The following is a 21111-nucleotide window of genomic DNA, read 5'->3' on the forward strand; positions in this document are numbered from 1 at the left end:
CCATTCCAAGGTGCGATTGTCATTCGACTCAGGTGTCATTCGAACGTGCCCGTGTAGCACAGGTATTAGCCTTTCTCGCGATTGCCAAGGACGATTTCTTTTAGCGTTTGTCGTGATGACGCTCTGCCGCCTTCATATAACAGCAGCATTTTTTTGTTTCATAGAGATAACATGCCAATTTTCCTCATAATAAGGTGCACGTGCGCTTGCGGATCTTATAAACCTAATAAGTACCACAACAAATAAAATCCTGAGACTCAGTTTCAGTTTCCCTACTTTTGGTTTCACCCCCCCCCCCCCTCCCGCTGTCTTCAGATAAATGAAATCGTTTCCTAAGGTATTGACAAAATGTCTGCATTTGTCTTTCATTTAGCGCAAAGGATACCTGATCGATTGGAAAGGGTGCTGCAAATGGCATTGTACCCTGGAGCCTAAGAGGAATCTCAACGAGACCTGTCTGCGCGAGTTCACATTCCCAAAGAAACCATCGAATCGACGCCTCCAGTCTGCCTCTGAAGAGATCGTGTACGAAATTCAAAAAAAGCTGTCCAACTGCCGTCTATCAAGCGGTCTCCTGAAGGTGAAATTTGACCAGGACATTTATATTTGGGCTTTTCACGGGAAAAGCCAACCATTAGAAAAAAAAATGGCTACTCTGTGAGGAACAAGACTTCTCCAGGCTTCAACTTCCATCTGCATGGTCGATACGGGAAACGAAACTTGGGAACACGGTGGTGATTGAGTTTCCAATCAGAATTAAGGGTGGGGTAACACTTCAGAAGTCCTGCAAGAGGTTTCCTTGCGGATTTCCTCGTGAGACCTTGCAGGTTTTTATCGTGACAAAGATTATTGCTGGCGCATCGCAATACAGTGATAAGTGTTTATTCCCATGGAGTTCTATTTTTGTTCTATTTGTTTTGTTTTCGCGTTATTTTGGCTTGTTTTGTACAACGTGTCACCTGATTAGCTTACTGAGTGTTACTGTCTCTATTCCACTGCTCTGACTTCTTGTTCGTCAAATTTGCTAGTTTTTATTTAGTTTGTTGTTTATAGCTCCACGAATTGGCCACGCCAGATAACCATATAGTCTTGTCTACTACCTTTGACAGTTGCAGTGTCACATTCACGCTGACCAATGAGACAGCTCTTAAGAAAAGACACGAGAAGGACCTTCTTCGAAAGACATACTTTGAAACTGTGCAATCATTTTTGCCCCCGAATGTAAGGCTTCCCATTATGGGTAAATATTTTGAAGACCGGTTTACGTCACTGTGCAATATTGCGGATAGGCGCTACAGGAATTTGACAGGCCGTGCGAAAGCGTCCTTCTTAAAAAACAAAAGGTTCATAAAGATTCACTTCGAGTCTCAATCTAGCCCACCTGAAACGAATACCGGAGAATCTATAGAGAACATCATAATTTCTGCTCTGCAAAAAGAACTCGAAAGAGTAGGAACAGTTGCAGAAAAGGCCATAAATGAGCTCAGAGACACCGTCTCTGCCTATAAGGCTAAGCTTCTTAACCTAGAGCAGGAGAATGAAAAGCTGAAATCCGAAAAAAACTAGAATGCTACTGAACAAAGGAATAGTGGTCAGCGAGGGGTGCAAAAAAACAGACCGAAGGAAGCTTAATGCCGCTGGATATTCCATCGCGCAAGGACTTGACGCTGTACTGGAGAGCTACGGCTTAGATGTATGCCAGCTTCTCGTAACTGACTTAAAAGGCCTGCTGCATAAAGTAACATTCAAGGAAAATGGACAAATTATTTGTAATTGCGGAGTAAAAAGAGGTTTCTGCAGCAATGGTTAAGTTAACTATAATGCCCTTTCTTCTCCAAAAAAAAAACAAAGCTTGCGAGAAGTTGCAGCCCTCTTGGACGTACATTTTGTCAGTAACGTTTTCTGGGAGCACCTCTCCGCGAGCGTCCATATTCTGCCTACCATAAGGCTAATAACTTCTTACAGAGAGCTCCTGGATAGCAGGATAACTGTCTTCAAGACACCAGGTACCTCACCTGGCGCTCAGGTTTCATTTGAGGAACACTTGGCGTTAGCTGCGGAAGAGCTAGCTAAAGATGTAGGCATAAGTGTGACAGAGATCTCCACCGAGGCACTCCATCTAAAAATAGAGGGTGACGGCTGCGTTTTGAGTAGACGCACGACCTGGACAACATTATCATTTGTCATCGTTTGGAAAACGCGGCAGCTACAAAGCCATAACCTTCGTCGCGTTATCGGTCAGACTTCTTTTATGCGCACAGAAAGACGACACAAAAAGTCAAGGTAGACACGACGGAGCGCAACTTTCAACTGTTTTATTCCAGAAAAAGAACATGACATTTATACCAGAAAAAAAATGGATAGTTATCAGAGCCAGGTGCCGGCCAGAACCCGGGAAAAGCACACAGAAGGCACCGGTGACTCACCTCATATGTAAATTATCTAAAAAAGCAAAATCTTATCATATATTGTTACAGATGGTGCACTGACACATGAACTACCGCTTTTTCTTATATGGTAGGCTTCAGCCAATTCTCGCGCAAGCGTGTCAGTACTCCTGCACAAGATGCTGGTGCCTTAGAGCGTTGCATCAAACAGTTTTTTGCTTTCTGTTTTATGTCGTTATCTTTTCCACAATCACTGATGTGCGCCGGCAGGTGCGAACCGGTACCGTTCTTCAAAGACAAACTGTGTTCCCTTAGCCGCTCATTAACACATCGGCCCGACTGCCCAATGTACCCCTTCCCACACTTCAGCGGAATTCTGTACACTACCCATTTTTCACACTTCACAAACTTATTAACATGTTTGATTTTGCAATCTGAGTGGAGGATACCATCATGCGAAACTAGACGACACAGTGAAGAAAGTTTCCTTGGGTCCGAGAAAACCACGGGTACCTTAAACTTGTTAGCCACGCGCTTGAGGTTATGAGCCACTTTATGCTGATATGGGATGACCACAGGTTTCACTTTCTTTTTTGCAACTGCAACCATTGTCTGGTTCCTACTCCTTTCTTGTTTAATCTTCTTGAGAAGAGCTTCAGCAACTGAACTCACCACTATCTGGAGAAAGCCTGCCGGTTTTAGCTTCGCGACCTGATCGTGAAAGCTTTCCTGCGCCATGTGACAACAGGACTTTCTTAGAGATGACTCAAGGCACATCAAAGCGATAGCACGTTTAACAGTTTTCGATTGCTTGGAATCAAAAGGCAACAATTTCTTCTGTGCACGCGGTTGGTACTTCCAGCAAAAGCCTGCGTCCTTAATGGTTATTTTCAAGTCTAAAAATTGCAAACAGCTGTCATTGGCGAGTTCACAAGTAAAATTCAATCCTTTGGATAGTCGTCTAAAATTAGTAAGAATGTCCTCCACGACTTGTGGATAGGTCAAAGGTGATTGTTTCTTCGAAACAATAAAAAGTCGTCTACATATCTAAAAATGTTTAGCGTGCTACCGTTTTCAAGCGCCTCGGCCAATGATCTGTCCACACCTGCGAGAAAAATGTTGCAAAGCATCGGGGCCTCGCACGATCCGATACAGATCCCATTTCTTTGTACATAATTATACCCTTTAAAATAAACAGTGGTGGAACTGATGTAAAACTCCAGGAGAACAAGGAAGTTGTCAACCGACATAACAGCGCTGTTTTGAAAAGACACCGCTCCGTTCATTTCTATGCACAACCTGACAGCAGCCAACATTTCGCTCTGTGGAATAGAATAAAACAGGTCAACAACATCTACAGAAAACATGTGTCCTGCAGAGTTTGTTCCATGCAAAAATTCAACAACCGCAAGACTATTCTTAATGGCAAACGGGTCGTCTACTACAAGTCTGTTAAGTTCCTTTAGCAGGAACCGGCTTAGTAGGTTCTGCCAGGCACCCCTTTCGCTGACAATGCACCTAAACGGAACACTTTTTTTGTGGTTTTTTGCAGTGAAAAAAAACCTGCAAGCTATTACATTTGGTGTTCTGAATACTACTGGCTAACTTCTGTAGACCAAGGTTTTCGCATAACGCAATGGCACGGCTTTTTACCTTTGCTGGTTTTTGTTCTGTTTTTTCAAAATTCTTGCGGATAGCCTCCGAGCCTTTCTTGTCGTACGTTCCCGACGGCATAGCGACAAAGCCCCCTTCCTTAACCGCCTGAACGAGTTGCAGGTCGTTGTCCTTAAAGAAGCGCACAATTTTTCTTGTTGGCGTCTTGATGCGGGGCCCCCTAGAAGGCACGGTCCTGATGAGAGAGTCGACTCCCTCCAGAAGACACCTTTCCTTATCCTCCGGGTCGGCCTTGTTGGAAATTCTTCTCGTCAGTGCCAAGAGCTCATGACCTTTAACTTCCGGCTCAAAGCTGTACTTTGGACCTTTCCTTAGTTCGCTAGCGACGTCCTCCGGAATGTGGGTGTCGTCAAGAACCTGGAGAGCAGAACTGTCTTCTTTACTTTCTTTCTCTTTTTTTCTTCCTTTGGTTATCACTGCGAGAGATTGCGTCCACAAAACCTCTGTCGACTGGGCAGCCAGCTTCATCATAGATTGAAGCTTCCTGGCGGCGATATGCTCGGTGTCCCGGGAAAAGCACATCAAGCGAAGCCAATCCTTGAACAGGCGAACCTGTCTCCATAGCTCAGACCTCAAGACCCGGCACATTCTCTTCACATGGCCGAGGGACGGTTTAACACGGCCAAACAAACCCGAGATGTCAGGAGGCACCAATCCCTTCCTTATGCAAAATCCGAGCAACCTCGCACCGACCAAAGGAAGAAAAAAAGAGAAAGAAAGTAAAGAAGACAGTTCTGCTCTCCAGGTTCTTGACGACATCCGCATTCCGGAGGACGTCGCTAGCGTCCTCAGGAAAGGTCCAAAGTACAGCTTTGAGCCGGAAGTTAAAGGTCATAAGCTCTTGGCACTGACGAGAAGAATTTCCAACAAGGCCGACCCGGAGGATAAGGAAAGGTGTCTTCTGGAGGGAGTCGACTCTCTCATCAGGACCGTGCCTTCTAGGGGGCCCCGCATCAAGACGCCAACAAGAAAAATTGTGCGCTTCTTTAAGGACAACGACCTGCAACTCGTTCAGGCGGTTAAGGAAGGGGGATTTGTCGCTATGCCGTCGGGAACGTACGACAAGAAAAGCTCGGAGGCTATCCGCAAGAATTTTGAAAAAACAGAACAAAAACCAGCAAAGGTAAAAAGCCGAGCCATTGCGATATGCGAAAACCTTGGTCTACAGAAGTTAGCCAGTAGAATTCAGAACACCAAATGTAATAGCTTGCAAGTTTTTTTCACTGCAAAAAACCACAAAGAAAGTGTTCCGTTTAGGTGCATTGTCAGCGAAAGGGGTGCCTGGCAGAACATACTAAGCCGGTTCCTGCTAAAGGAACTTAACAGACTTGTAGTAGACGACCCGTTTGCCATTAAGAATAGTCTTGAGGTTGTTGAATTTTTGCATGAAACAAACTCTGCAGGACACATGTTTTCTGTAGATGTTGTTGACCTGTTTTATTCTATTCCACAGAGCGAAATGTTGGCTGCTGTCAGGTTGTGCATACAAATGAACGGAGCGGCGTCTTTTCAAAACAGCGCTGGTATGTCGGTTGACAACTTCCTCGTACTCCTGGAGTATTTCCTGAGTTCCACTACTGTTTATTTTAAAGGGTATACTTATGTACAAAGAAATGGGATCTGTATCGGATCGTGCATAGCCCCGGTGCTTTGCAACATTTTTCTCGCAGGTGTGGATAGATCATTGGCCGAGGCGCTTGAAAACGATAGCACGCTAAAGATTTTTAGATATGTAGACGACTTTTTTATTGTTTCGAAGAAATAATCACCTTTGACCTATCCACAAGTCGTGGAGGACATTCTTACTAATTTTAGACGACTATCCAAAGGATTGAATTTTACTTGTGAACTCGCCAATGACAGCTGTTTGCAATTTTTAGACTTGAAAATAACCCTTAAGGACGCAGGCCTTTACTGGAAGTACCAACCGCGTGCACAGAAGAAATTGTTGCCTTTTGATTCCAAGCAATCGAAAACTGTTATACGTGCTATAGCTTTGATGTGCCTTGAGTCATCTCTAAGAAAGTCCTGTTGTCACATGGCGCAGGAAAGCTTTCACGATCAGGTCGCGAAGCTAAAACAGGCGGGCTTTCTCCAGTTAGTGGTGAGTTCAGTTGCTGAAGCTCTTCTCAAGAAGATTAAACAAGAAAGGAGTAGGAACCAGACAATGGTTGCAGTTGCAAAAAAGAAAGTGAAACCTGTGGTCATCCCATATCAGCATAAAGTGGCTCATAACCTCAAGCGCGGGGCTAACAAGTTTAAGGTACCCGTGGTTTTCTCGGACCCAAGGAAACTTTCTTCACTGTGTCGTCTAGTTTCGCAAGATGGTAGCCGCAACTCAGATTGCAAAATCAAACATGTTAATAAGTTTGTGAAGTGTGAAAAATGGGTAGTGTACAGAATTCCGCTGAAGTGTGGGAAGGTGTACATTGGGCAGTCGGGCCGATGTGTTAATGAGCGGCTAAGGGAACACAGTTTGTCTTTGAAGAACGGTACCGGTTCGCACCTGCCGGCGCACATCAGTGACTGTGGAAAAGATAACGACATAAAACAGAAAGCAAAAAACTGTGTGATGCAACGCTCCAAGGCACCAGCATCTTGTGCAGGAGTACTGACACGCTTGCGCGAGAATTGGCTGAAGCCTACCATATAAGAAAAAAGCGGTAGTTCATGTGTCAGTGCACCATCTGTGACAATATATGATAAAAAGTTTGCTTTTTTAGATAAATTACATATGAGGTGAGTCACCGGTGCCTTCTGTGTGCTTTTCCCGGGTTCTGGCCGGCACGTGGCTCTGATAACTATCCATTCTTTTCTGGTATAAATGTCATGTACGTTTTCTGGAATAAAACAGTTGAAAGTTGCGCTCCGTCCTGTCTACCTTGTCTTTTTGTGTCGTCTTTCTGTGCGCATAAAAGAATTCTGAGTATGAACCAACTAGCCCGACAACGTATATTACTGGATTGCCTTCTCGGTGTGGCGGAGATCTCGGAGGGTTATTTTGAAATAAGAGAGGCTTTTCGGGATTTGATAAAAGAAATTAATGTTGTCGCACGAAGGGGTAGCAAATCTGTAGGGGACCAGGAGATTCCGATTCGCATCTGTCTAGGGTCAGATTTGAAATTTTTGCTTGTTGTTCTGGGTCTGCAGTCTGCTGCATCACACTATCCTTGTCCATTTTGTCGAGCAAACCCACAGACAAGGTGCTCAGTTCTGACAAGTAACAGGAGCTTTAATGAGCCTCCTTTGATCCGCACTCTTGAGAACATGAAAGCTGATTGCGGCGCAGAGGCGAACGGGATGAAAAACGTGCCATTGTTTAACTTCGACTCTGATTTAATAATTCCTGATGTATTGCACATGAAGTTAAGAATAGTTAACCGCCTTGTAGATGGATTGCTTTCAGAAGCAGAAAGAAGACAGATATTACCGTGAAAAAGTCCGCAATCCACGTTGTATGACCATACACGTTCAGGACATCGTTGACGTTATAAATAACTGTGGGATTAAATTTCACGTCTGGGAAGCCAATGAAGGAAACAAGAGAAAAACATTCACGTCGTTATCGGGGGGCAATTGTGAGCGCCTGCTGAAGGCTTTGCCTGAAAAACTTGCCGGGAAATTGCACCCTCAAACAGAGGAAAAAACTTTGCTGCTTTGGAAGCTTATGCGGAAAATTTTGTACCACCTGGAAAATGATGTTGAAGGTCGCAGTATAGAAAGAGAAACCTCAGAATTCTTTCACACGTTCTTAGAATTAGGAGCCCAAGGTTACAAAGGCTATGGTGGCGATAGAGTTACGCCATACATTCAAATTCTCGCGCACCACGCTTCCGCAAAGCACGAAAGGTTCAAGTGCCTTGGTTGGTTTTCAAGCCAAGGGTTAGAGAAAAAAAACGACGTGCTAAAGAATCTACACCATGGGAAGTCTATCAAGTGGAATGCAGCCGCTGACGCTCTCAAGCTGGCGAAAAGGCTTGAAGTGAGTGAGAATATCAGACTAAGCCGTGCATATAAAAAGCGGGACCAAGAGTATTGGTTTGAGGGATTTATTCAAGAGACACGGGCGAAGAGGCCACGCTGTGCAGAAGAAAAAGTGAGCGAAGGAAACTGTCTACAAAACGTGGACGACATGGATGCAGGAGAATTGCGCACGGAGCTTCGGGCTATGGGAATGTCGACGAAAGTCAAATTAATAGAAAAGCTTCGCAACCTTGTAAGGAAAGAAAGAGAAATGCAATGATTGTAGCCATAGGAGGAGATAACAGTTATGGGGTGAGATGTGCCTTTCAGTTTTGCGTGTTTCCTCCTATATTTATAGTGCTGTGTTGTACCTCTAGTTTAGAAAGTGCATCACTGCTTGAAGATGAAGAGTACTGTTCCTGATTCCTTATGTAACCTGCCCCTAAAGGAGTGTTCGGTGTGTACTAAAAATAGTGTATTGGTATTATGTGACTGTTTACCTGCCATATATGCCCTGAGCAATTTTTTGGTGTAATATAAATGTGATATGTGTGTTTTGTAAGTATTGCCGTTGTCACTTTTAATATGATCTTTTGGTTTGTCTTTTGCGTAAGAAAATTCTTTTATGTTAACAAACCATGGATAAACGATTTATAACGCAATCAGTACAGCTAGAAAAAGTACTTGGGAGGGGGGGGGGGGGTGCTTTGAAAATTAACATGCACAGACGCCTTTAAGTTCTGCGGGGCAGCAGGAAAAAATTTTGCAGCGAATTTAAGAAAACTGATTGGGCGTATCGGGCGTAGACCATATGATACTGGCATCAAGTGCACAATGCGCACAAACAGGCTCGAGAAAAGTGACGACAGCAGTACTACGCACATTCAATGCTATCATTTATGTACATTTGTATGTCGTTCTTTGCTGACTCATTTTGTTTGGCAACCGATTTAAAGTTTGCCTTTTTATTTAATCTTTTCGCAAAGTATTGCTTCTTTTGTATGAAATGTTGCTGTGAAGTGTGTTTAGTTATATTCATATTCGTTACGTTTGGAGTGCATCGTTCTGGTTGTATATGTAACATGAACACAAGGTAATGACGCTATGTGATTCTGACTGTACACATTTTGTTTCCAAATGTTGTATAAAAAGTGTATAATAAAATATTTTATGTCGGCATTATAGCCATCGTATTTGCCTTTTTGCGGGGAAGTTATAACCCTTTCCGCACCTGGTATCAGATAGTGTGACAAGTGCAAGTTTATTGACAGCGACGCCATGAAAATAGAGCTATTACATTTGCTCGATTTCCTCCCCAAAGGAGCAAAGGAGAAAAGAAATATAACCTCCAGTGCTTCGAATATTACTGTAAACGTAACAGATCACTTCCCATGAGTGTAATCGTTACGAAGGCTTCCCCTTCATTCACGGTAATTCGCTGACATTGTGCTTTCCGCTACGTGCTATAAAGACATCCCCGCCTGCTATAATGACATCCCCGCCTATTTGATATTCTTATTAACTTTGTAACGTAGAATGCAATTCGTGACTTATTTTATTGGTATACATTCCTTTTTAGCATCAGGTTATTTTTGTTGCGCTCTACCTCTCTATTACTATTGTATTTGGTTTGATTTACCAAACGCTGCTGCTTCCAAAGTAAGCGATAGTATTGTTCAGTGCAGTATAATTAGTTTTTCACGTGACCACAGAAGTCAAAGCTGCTGCAGGCAGAGTAACCTGGTAACTGGGAAAAGCTACAATGAAATAATAAAAATTCGTTCCATTACGGGCTATGAGGGATAGCGCACTGGAGCGCATCGAACTAATTCGACCCCCCGAGGGTAAACAGCCGGAGCGTTGTTGCATTTCGCGCACGCTGAAATGTGGGCATAGCGGCTGGGTCCTGAGTCGGCCTTACATCACCCGGCACCCTGCGCAAGACTTTGCCACCCCCCCCCCCACCCGCCTCTCTCTCTCTCTTTGAATGTATTTGTGGGGGTGTTTCTCTTGATTTTTATTGGCCGTCCTAATGGGGGCACTTCTAGTTTTCACTCTTTTAACAGTCTCAATGTAGTATTTGTACTGTCGTGGGCAGGACACTTATTGTTTTTTATTTTTCTTCCCCCTCTAGTTTATACCCCTTGACATTCTTTGATCTTGCTATTGGCGGTCAATTTTTTACACGTTTTCATAGCATTTTGAAGAATATGAATCTTAAAAGCAAGCTGCTTGCGATAACGCAACTCATCTATTATACTGGTGAAATAGAAAAATTCATTGCTTAAAATGATTACAGCCCAGCCTCAAAGGACAGATGCAAACGTTCTTCAAAGGAGGCTCTCAAGACAGTCGCTTCAGACGATTGATATGACATCGCTACTAACACTGTTAATCCGTGGTTAACCCTCTTGCACCTGGCGGCCCCTTGCGATGTCACTCTCGGAGGTGCGGGAGAATTAACTGCGATATCATGACAATCGGCCGACGAAGCAGCGTAGCAGCGACTGGCAGCGTAGCGGCTGGCTGAGTCGCAAATTGCGACAGCCACCATATTTACCATTTATATTGATACGGGAATAAAAGAAGAGGCGGAGAGCGAGCGGCGAGCACGCGGCTCTAGCACGAGGGAGATAGAACGAGAAAGCTTGGCCGCCGCCGGTCGTGCTTCGCCGGCTCTCCTCTGTACTGCTGCTATATTTCTCTGAGCGGGCCCGTGGCCACCCCGTGGCATCCCACACCGTAACATTTTGGTGGCAGCGGTGGGATCATGCCGCTCACCCGCTCCCAGAATCAAGCACCCGACGTGCCAGACGACAGGAGTCCACCACCAGCCGATAGCGCCGACGACGCGGCGGCCGGCGCCGCTAGACCTAAGCGCTCGGAGAGGCTAGGCTCTTCGCAGCAGCCGGACGCCGGTGTTGAGCGCCTCCTGGATACAGTCACCCAACGGATGGACGCATGGGAGGCCCGTCTGACTGCCCAGGCTGGGGAGATGGAAGCTCTCCGGCGCGAACTCCGTCGCCTGGTGCCAGCCGAGCCGAGCACAGGTCAGGTGCCTTTGGGCGTCCCCGCCGCCGCTGTTTACGGCTCTGCCGTCGCTGGGCCTGCGGTCGTGGCCGCCAATGGCGTGCTCGGCGCGGGTGCGTCCTCGCCGCAGTGTTCGTTGGACGTTGTGGAATTGCCCACATTTGACGGCACCATCTCATGGGATGCTTACCGCATCCAGCTGGACGGTATTGCGGCGGCGAGAGGCTGGGACGAGCAAATGAAGGCATGGATGCTCGTTGCAAAACTGAGGGGCCGCGCTACCGAGCTGCTGCAGAACGTGCCGCCCGACCAGCTGGGCTCTTACACTGTTCTGGCGGGCCTCCTCGCCGACCACTATGGTGCCTCAGGTCAACCCCGTGTGCAGTACCACCGCCTGCGAGCCCGCCGTCAAGAGCCCGGGGAGACGTACCAGGTCCTCGCCGCCGCCATTGAGCGCCTGGCTCTGCAGTCGCTGCCGGGAGCGCCTCAGAACGCCGTGGCCCTGGTCGGCACCGAGGCGTTTGTCGACGCCATCCGACTCCCCGAGGTGCAGCGCTTGGTCCGCTCTGGCCGTCCTGATTCCGTTCGCGCCGCCATGGCGCTCGCCATCGAGGCGGAATTGACTTTGCTGGCCACGCGGGGGTCGCCACCGTCTGCCGAGCGCAGCGGCCGGGTGCAGGCTCCTCGGTCCGCAGCCCAAACTGCGGCCTCTATCCGACGCCTGCGTAACGACGTCCGCATGACCTGCTTCCGCTGCGGCCTACGGGGACACTACGCGAGGGACTGTGCCGGCCCTCCAACGTCGGGAAACGATTTGGCGGAACTCCGGGGCGGAACTCCGTTCCGCCGAATAGAGTCCGTCCCCACACTCCTTCGTTCTCCGCGTCCCCTCCTTTCGTCGGCTCCGATTACCACTGATGTTCCTTACGTGCTCGTCGACGTCGCCCTGCTTGACCGGCACGTAAAGGCCTTGGTTGACACAGGAGCGGCTGTCAATGTACTGCACAAATCGTTTGTTGCTAACGCGCCCCACCTGCTTCTGCCAGCCGCCAAAACCCGGCTCTTAGCTTTTAACGGCACCCCTGTGGAGCAAGTCGGACGTGTCGTCGTCAACCTGACAGCACTCAGAAATACCATCTCCACCGTGTTTGTTGTCGCAGACAGCCCTATTTGGCCAGTGGTCCTCGGGTGCGGGTGGTGCCAGCAAGCCGGAGTCGTCCTTAATTTGACTAGAACCAAACCACGGGCGAGCCGAACTCTCTGTGGGCCGGGCTGGCTTAGCCGGGTTTCCAGCCTCGGTGTCGCCCTGTGGCAGTCCCTGGTGTCGGCGACCAAGCGTGCCTCAGCATCTCTGCGTGACCTCGCGACGAAGTGGCCGTGTCGAGTCAAGCCGTTCGACGTCACTACCGTGACTGTGGCGTCCGCCGTGACCCTGCCACCGGGTGCGGCAACGTGGGTGTATGCCAAGCTTGACAGTCCGGTCACAGCAGACGTGCTGTTCGAACCCATCCGGTGTTCAGCTCCAGCCCGTCAGATGACCTCCCCTCGAAGCCTTCTGCCTGTGCTCAAAGGAGAGGCCCACGTATTTATACTCAACATCAGCAGCGTACCTATCGCGCTGACTCCCGGCACGCAATTGGGTACAGCCTCAGTTTTGGACCCCGGGTCACCAGTGGCGTCTCTGCAACCTGAAGCCCCGCCTCGCCACCCTCCAGCGCCGGCGATCCTATCATGGGAAGAATTTAACTTTGGACCCAGCCTGACCTGCGCGGAGCTCGCCTCTCTGAAGACCTTGCTGCTCGAGCATCGCAGTTGCCTTGCTCTCAGCGCCGGTGAACTCGGGTGCACTTCCTGGGCTCAACACCGGATCAACACCGAAAACCGCGGGCCCGTTCATCGCCAACCTCGCCGTGTAGCGCCAGCCGAACGGAGAGTCATCCAGCAGCACGTGTGCGACATGCTTGACCAGGGAATCATTGCCCCTTCTTGTAGCCCTTGGTCCTCCCCTGTCGTCCTTGTGCGCAAGAAGGATGGAACACTCCGCTTCTGCGTTGACTATCGGAAGCTAAATGCTATTACTAATTGCGACGTGTACCCGCTGCCTCGCCTCGACGATGCGCTTGACCGCCTGAAGGGGGCCCGTTATTTTTCCACGCTAGATCTGCTCTCAGGCTACTGGCAGGTGCCTGTTCACCCCGATGATGCGGAAAAGACGGCTTTCGTGACTCCCGACGGCCTTTACCAGTTCAACCGTATGCCCTTCGGTCTCTCGAACGCTCCAGCCACCTTCCAGCGTCTCATGGACCGAGTCTTAGGCCATTTGAAGTGGACTATGGCGTTGGTCTACCTGGATGACGTAATTGTCTACGCGGCTACATTTGAAGAACACCAGAGACGCCTCAAACTCGTCCTCGAAGCCCTTACCTCTGCTGGGCTTCGCTTAAAAGCAAAAAAATGTTTCTTCGGTTTCGCGGAGGTGACGTACTTGGGTCACGTTGTGAGCCGGCATGGCATCCGTCCCGACCCTGAAAAGCTAAAAGCGCTTACAGCTTACGAAGCTCCCACCACCGCCAAGGAGCTCAAAAGTTTCCTTGGATTTGCTTCGTATTTCCGTCGTTTCATTCCGGACTTTGCCAAGCGCAGCGCTCCATTGACCGCCCTGCTGAAAAAAAATGCACCGTGGAGTTGGACGCAGGCCCAACAGCTCGCGTTTTTTGACGTCAAGCACGCCCTCCTCGAGCCTCCTACATTGGCCCATTACGACGAATCGGCCCCCATCGTCCTCCACACGGATGCCAGCCAAGATGGGCTCGGCGCTGTCCTCCTGCAAGAAGACGAGTCTGGTGACCACAAAGTCCTAGCTTATGCCAGCCGCCACCTTTCCGACGTTGAGCGCCGCCGCCACTCTTCAGAACTCGAGTGCCTCGCCGTTGTCTGGGCCGTCGAGAAGTTCCGTCCCTACCTGTACGGCCGTCACTTCACCATAGTAACGGACAATAGCGCTCTCACTTGGCTGCAGTCCGCCAAACATTTGAATGCCAAGATTGCACGCTGGTCCCTGCAACTTCAAGAGTACAATTTCACAATAGTGCATCGGCGCGGCTCTGCCCATCAAGATGCCGATTTCCTTTCTCGCCACCCTTGTTCCGTGACGGCTTTGACGGACCTGAGGACTGCACAAACGCAAGATCCCGCCATTGCTGCCATAATCCACTCCCTTGGCACCGCCGCCGGCGCAGGCCTCTGCCAACTACGCCGGGTCTATCGAATGAAGGACGACCTCTTGTGTCATGTGAAGCGGCTCCGTGGTCGACCACCCGTCTGGTTGCCAGTTGTGCCGGCAACACTGCGGTCGCAAATCTTGCGCGGCTTACACGACGCTCCCACGGCTGGTCACCTTGGTCGCGGCAAGACCTACGCACGAGTGTCGGAGCGGTTTTGGTGGCCTAATATGTCCAGAGATGTCAAGGAACACGTGGCGTCCTGCCAGACATGCCAGTACAGAAAACCGTCCACAGGTGTCACCAAGCCACCCCCGCAGGCTTTTTCGCCACCAAGTTCACCTTTCGAGCTGGTTGGACTGGATCATTTGGGCCCGTTTCCGAGGACGCGTGCCGGCAACCGGTATGTTCTGGTTGCGATCGACTACTTCTCCAAGTGGGTCGAAGCACTGCCCGTTCCGGACACGTCGTCCGCTCATGCCGTCGCGTTTGTGGAACAGCATCTCGTTCTTCGGCACGGTGTTCCCCGGCGCCTCATCACGGACCGTGGGAGCTGCTTTATGTCCCATGAATTCGAGCGAGCCCTCCGCTCCTTCGGCATTGCGCATTCCACTACATCCGTCAATCATCCGCAGTGCAATGGCCTCGTGGAGCGTGTTAACCGTACCCTCACGGATATACTCGCATCCTACGTCGCTCCGTCCCACACAAACTGGGATCGTTTTGTTTCTGCTGCAGCTTTTGCAGTCAACACTGCAGCGCAAGAAACAACGCATGTGACGCCGTTCTCAGTCGTCTATGGCAGAACGCCCTCCATCCCTCTCGACGCGCAGTTGGGCCTTCCCCATCCTACTGCGTCACCAACTGAATCTGCTCAACGACTTCATTCCGCCCGCCTCGACGCCCAGCGCAACCTCCTCACGGCTCACGCGCGTGTGCAAGCGGCCAACGCGGCAGCACCACCACATCCCCCCTTCCGGCCCGGTGACTTGGTCCTCGTTCGCCGCACCATCCGTGCGACTGGCCGTGCCGCAAAGCTCTTGCCCCGATACCGCGGCCCTTACCGTGTCGTTGCCCGACTCGGCCCCGTGACATACCGCCTCGAAGACCTGCCAGAGCATCGACCATGCGGTGTGCACCACATTTTCCCAGAGCATGTTTCAAACATGAAGCGATATGTCTACGGCGCCTGCGGTGACTCCGACTTAGCTACCGGATCCTCATCAGTGCCGTCGTCGCCTGCTGGCTCCATGCCTTCCCCACGCAATGCAGTCCCATAAACGGATCGCCCCCCCCTCCCCCCCCCCCCCCCCCGGTGGAAAGGTGATACGGGAATAAAAGAAGAGGCGGAGAGCGAGCGCGCGGCTCTAGCACGAGGGAGATAGAACGAGAAAGCTTGGCCGCCGCCGGTCGTGCTTCGCCGGCTCTCCTCTGTACTGCTGCTATATTTCTCTGGGCGGGCCCGTGGCCACCCCGTGGCATCCCACACCGTAACAATATATACCGTTATGAACTGCTTCCTTAATGACGTCCATGTAAAAGCGCTTTTTCGTAGCACTGAAGTGGACACAATTAAATTCACCAATTTGTTTGCAAAAATGAAAAAAAGTTGGCGGTATCTTGCGGTATCTTTAAAAGCGAACTTCCGTACCTCAAAATGCGAAGCCTCATTTTTTCAGGTGTGTTACACAGGATGGATCCCGGCAATACATCATGCATGCATATTACAGAAGTCAGAATGAAAGAACAGCAAAAAAAGTCGCCAATAGCTGCAGCAATAAAAGTATGAATAGTGATCATGCGTGAAATTTTTCATTCATACATTCATACTAATATATATTTTCTATAGAAACGAACACATTTATTAAAATTAGTTGACCAAAACAAAAGGTTCAGAAACCAGGTTAGAACACTAAGCGCAAACTCGAGTCACCATATTCGCACAACGCTAGATTCACTAACTTGAAAGCATTACAGGTGAACGTGACAGTAACAACCCGAACGTCTATCTAGACGCTATTTGCTTCTAGACTCCAAATTCTGTGTTCTGCCCGACAACAGCTGAACAGCTTAAGAGTGTTTCTGAGTAAAGCTATATCAAATTTTCTTAAATAATTATTAAAAGAATAAACTTAAACATTTATATCCGCGAATACTTTTTGATGTCGGCCGTTTGAATGCCGCTACGCTCTTTAAAACTACCAAGAATAGCTAAAATTCAGACGAGCTAGCTCTCAAACCCTAATATATCATGATGACACGCCCCAATAAACTTTTTAAATAATAGCAAAGGGCTGTCAATTTGCAAAGTTGCTCCACGACAAGCATATATGAAAAGCCGCGAATACTTTGTGTAGCTGCGTTAATGCATGGTCATCGTAACAACCTTCTTTATTTAAAGCTCCGGTCGAGACACTGGGTTCGAGCTCTGACATGTGTTCTTGTCTGCAAGGCAAAAAAGTCACCCGATAAAAAGGTATGCGCCGAAATGGACGCAACTTCAGCAGTCTGAACCATTTCTGCAGCGTAGCCTGCTACCGGGCGCCATCTTTCATATTTTAGGCGATATCAGGTTTCAATTAAAAGGCCTCAGGAAGCTTCTTGATCAAAGCTATGCCAGATCATTGCACACCATTTTAAACACCATATATTTGGGTACCTAAAACCGGGAAGCATTTTCGATATCTATCCGTGTTACGGTGCTATACAGTTTCTAAGTCTGGAAAAATGCCAAAACTTTGGCCCCCTCCCGTAGGCAGCATCGTATAATATTCAAACGCGCTGGGAAGCTCGTGTATTAATAGCACAGGACTCAAACTTCGGCACATTCCTCAGCTAAGTGTATATTACACAAATCCCCGAAGCATTTTTGTAGGTGCTTTTGTTCACGTTTTACGATTTTTTTGTACCCCTTCCCATTCAGTTACGCTCCCTGTTGCCGCCACTGCCGGCAGATGGCGCAAGTAGTAGATGTCCCAGAAAGCTGGGCATGTGGGAGCAGTAGTGGCGACGACTATGCGTTTTTTTGACCATGATTTATCTCCGAACCTCACGACTGATCCTTTAGCCAGAGGTGGTAGTGGCTTTCCGCTTTTTTTTCTGATGGTGCTTCTTCACCGCAGTTGTCGGCACAGCAGCAAAATCTGGAAGATTAGCTTTCAGGCATCTCCTTTGAAGAAGTTCCCCAGGTGACCGGCCGTCTTCCAGCGGCGTACAGCGGTAGGCCAGCAGAGCTAGCCAGAAGACTTCCCGTTAGCGTTCACTTTTTTTTCAGGATACGCTTCACAACCTGGACACCCTTCTCTGCCAGTCTATTGGATTGTGGGTGGCGAGGACTGGATGTGATGTGAGCGAAGTCGAAATTCCTTCCAAAGACTGCGAACTCGTGGCTTGCAAACTGGGGCCCATTATCTGTGCACACTTCAAGCGGTACGCCGTACCTCGCGAACAAAGCACTCAGTGCCGCGATTGCTGTCCTTGTCGTAGTATCCGCAAGTTTCTCGACTTCTGAGAAGTTGGAAAGAGCATCAAACGCCACGATGTACGAACTTCCTACAAAAAAAAAATATCTGCGCCAACTCGATACCACGCACATCCAGGGACTGGGCGCATCAGCAGTGGTTCTTGCGGTTGCTTGTATGCAAATTCGCGGCAAGTGGGGCAACTCTGGATCAAAATCGTGATGTCACTGCTGAAGCTGGGCCAAAAAACAAGACGACGAGCCCTTTCTTTGCATTTCTGCAGTCCCAGATGCCCAGCATGAATTCTTGCTAAAATATCATGCCGCATGCTTTTTGGTATGACCGCTTTCGTGCCTTTTAACAAAATACCATCTACGACAGAAAGCTCAGATGAAAATGGCTTTAGTTCCCCTTCGATGCTCTCGCCAGTTAACAGGCAAGAGATGACTGCCTGCAGGTAGTCGTCCTGAGCTGTTGCATTTACCAGCTTTTGACGTGTTGCATCCGTGACCATGTAGCCCAGAACAGCAACTGCGTGTACTTCCACGTCGTCCGTGGTGCCAGTGCTGTCGTCCTGAGCAACCGGAGACGATAGTGACACCATGTCTGCCAAGATGAGGTGCTTTCCCGGGACATACTGCAATACAAAGTCGTACTTAAGAAGTTTTGAAAAGAACCTTTGGAGACTGGGAGGCATGTCACATATTCATTTTGCAGCTATGGACAAGAGAGGTTTGTGGTACGTCTCGATGAGAATCTTTTGTCCGTAAACGAACTGATAAAACTTATCGCAGCCAAATGAAATGCTGAGCGCCTCTTTTTCAATTTGTGCATAACGCTGCTCATCTTGCGTTAGCACACTAGATGCATATGCCACGGGCCGCCATTGGCCGGTGTGACACTGCAACAGCTCTACACCTATGCCGTCTTTTGAAGCATCACAAGTGATCTTCTATTCTTTTCGAGGATCAAAAATGTCTAGCACGGGCGTCGTGCTTAGAAGCTGCACGACACTTTTCCACTCCCTCATGTGGCTTTCAGTCCACTCGAACTCGAAATGAGGTTTGATAAACGCTCGCAGTGACGCAGTTCACTCGGACAGGCGCGGAACGTATTTACCAAAATAGTTCAGCACACCGAGCATGCGTTGAACATCGGATTTGGTCTTGGGCACGGGCGTCTGCAGCAAACTTTTAACAAGTTTCGAGCTTGGCGAGATGCCCCTGTGTGTGATGATATCATCTAGAAACTGCACTTCAGTGACGCCAAACTTGCATTTTTCTGCATTGAACGTTAGTCCAGCTTTCCCAGCAGCTTTCATGATTGCCACTAGTCTTTGATCATGTTCTTGTTTGGTTGCGCCCCAGACCAAAATATCGTCGATGTACACATGTACACCTGGAAGGCCATCGAAGATTTCGCTCATCTGTTGTTGAAACACTTCGGGAGCCGATGAAATGCCGAACGGCAATCGGAGATGACAATATCTTCCAAAGGGGGTAGCAAAAGTGCATATTTTGGACGTCTTCTCGTCAAGTGGTATCTGGTGAAAACCAGAATTGGCGTCCAAACAGCTAAAATAGGCTGTGCCGGCCAATTCTCCTTCCATGTCTTCACGCTTTGGGAGCTGGTAAAGCTGCCTTTTTACGTGCTCGTTTAAGTTTCTTGGGTTCATGCAAACCCTAAGTTTGCCATCCTTTTTCTTGACCAAGACCAAGGGGCTTACCCAGTCTGTGGGGCCATCCTCTTTCACGATGATTCCCGCACGCACCATTCTTTGCAGCTCTTCCCGAAGTGGCTGTCACAGGGACAGTGGAACCCGCCGGGCTGGTTGGGCGACTGGCACCGCAGACGGTTGCATGACCATGCAGTAGGGTCGCTTCAGGCAGCCATACCTTGGAAGACATGTCTGAAATTCTTAATTGCTTCGTACTCCGAAGCACTTACAGTGGCCACCGTGCGCTGGACAAGTCCTAAGGCTTCGCTTGTATCCATTCCAAGAATGGCATGACGGTCATTCTTTACGACGAAGAACTTCACGGTGGTGGAAGCGTTACCAATAGTTACTTCCTGTGTCGTCGTCCCAAAGTGAGTTATGACGCCTCCGGTGTAAGCTCGCAGCACCACACTTGTAGGCTGTAGCTTTTCAGTCTCGCGAAGCTTGCGGTAACAGAGAACGGTAGCAGGAATGCCTGCGACCCGGTGTCTACTTTGAAAAAAAAAATACTTCTTTCAGCAACTTTAGCTTCGACTACCCAGTCTTTGGTGCTTCCTTTGCAAGTACCAACTTCTAGAATGTCAAAGTCATCGTCACTGCTGTCTTTGCTCACTTGGCCAACTTTAGACGTTCCTTGACAGCACAACGCGAAGTGTTGCAGCTTGCGACATTCATTACACCTTTTCCCATAGGCTGGGCACTGTCTGGGCCTGTGCCGTCGATTGCAATTTTTGCAGCGGTACTGCTTACTGAATTCATTACTACTTTTGCTTCGCGATGGAGGCGCGTGCCTTGTAACAGCATCGACGCGGTCGTCCGCAGCTTTCCAGACCACGTTTCGTTGAGCCAGACATTCTGCCACCTTGCACAGTTCTTCAGCTTTCTGCAATGTTAGACTTTTGTGGAAGCATTTTCTCGCGTAGCTTTGAGTCATTCGTGCCAAAGACGATCTGATCCCTGATCAATAAATCCCGCTGTTCTCCGAAATTGCATTGCGCGGCTTGATTTTTAAGGTCACGAGCGAACTTCTCTTATGGTTCCCCTCTGCCCGCTTCCTTGAGCAAAACACACAACTTTCGTGAACTTCATTGCTCACCTCGGCACAGTAGGACTCTAACTTCCCCACGAGCGTTGCGTAGTAGTCCTTGCTTTATGCGGCTTCGAACTTGAACGTGTTCAACACGTCGAGCGCTTCATCGCCGGCTATGCTTAGCAGGAGCGCGGCTTTTGCAGCTTCGCTTCGAGGTTGCTCCTTCGTTGTGGTTGCCTGCAGGAACAGGTCGAACTTCTGCTTGAAGCGTCTCCAATTTTCAGAGAGGTTGCCGGTCATTCGCAAGGGTGGCGGCGCCTTCAGAAGTTCCATCGTTGTCGGTCGATCCCACTTCTGACACCATGTAACGTGATGTGTGTCGAACTAAGGAACGGAGGCAACTACATGGTGGCAGGAACAAGAAGCACACGTAGGGTTTATTGGTACTCCTTTATATAGATGATGGGGCGGGGCACCGGCACGACATGATAAGGCAGTCAGTGCGCTGTAACGATAAGACAGATAGTGCACGCCCGATACACCGCCGAGCGAAACAACCACCGGCTCTAGAAATCATGATAGATTTTGTCTGCAGTGTCTTTTTTACGCTCGAATAGACATTTCAGCG

The 21111-nt window shown here is 48.9% G+C and overlaps 1 protein-coding gene across 3 annotated transcripts in view; it reads right to left on the bottom strand.

Annotated features, from left to right (window-relative positions):
- LOC144132301 (uncharacterized) overlaps positions 1–21111 on the bottom strand; it is a 429694-nt gene that overhangs the window by 128994 nt on the left and 279589 nt on the right. Inside the window, exon 6 of one of the 3 annotated variants that reach the window (XM_077664611.1) lies at positions 18221–18373. The exons of the other annotated variants lie outside the window; for them this stretch is intronic. Coding sequence (XP_077520737.1) covers positions 18221–18373 — 153 coding nt within the window. The remainder of the gene's footprint in view (positions 1–18220; positions 18374–21111) is intronic. 3 annotated transcript variants of the gene reach the window in all.

The sequence above is a fragment of the Amblyomma americanum genome, chromosome 5, assembly GCF_052857255.1.
Source record: "Amblyomma americanum isolate KBUSLIRL-KWMA chromosome 5, ASM5285725v1, whole genome shotgun sequence".
Lineage (NCBI taxonomy): Eukaryota > Metazoa > Arthropoda > Arachnida > Ixodida > Ixodidae > Amblyomma > Amblyomma americanum.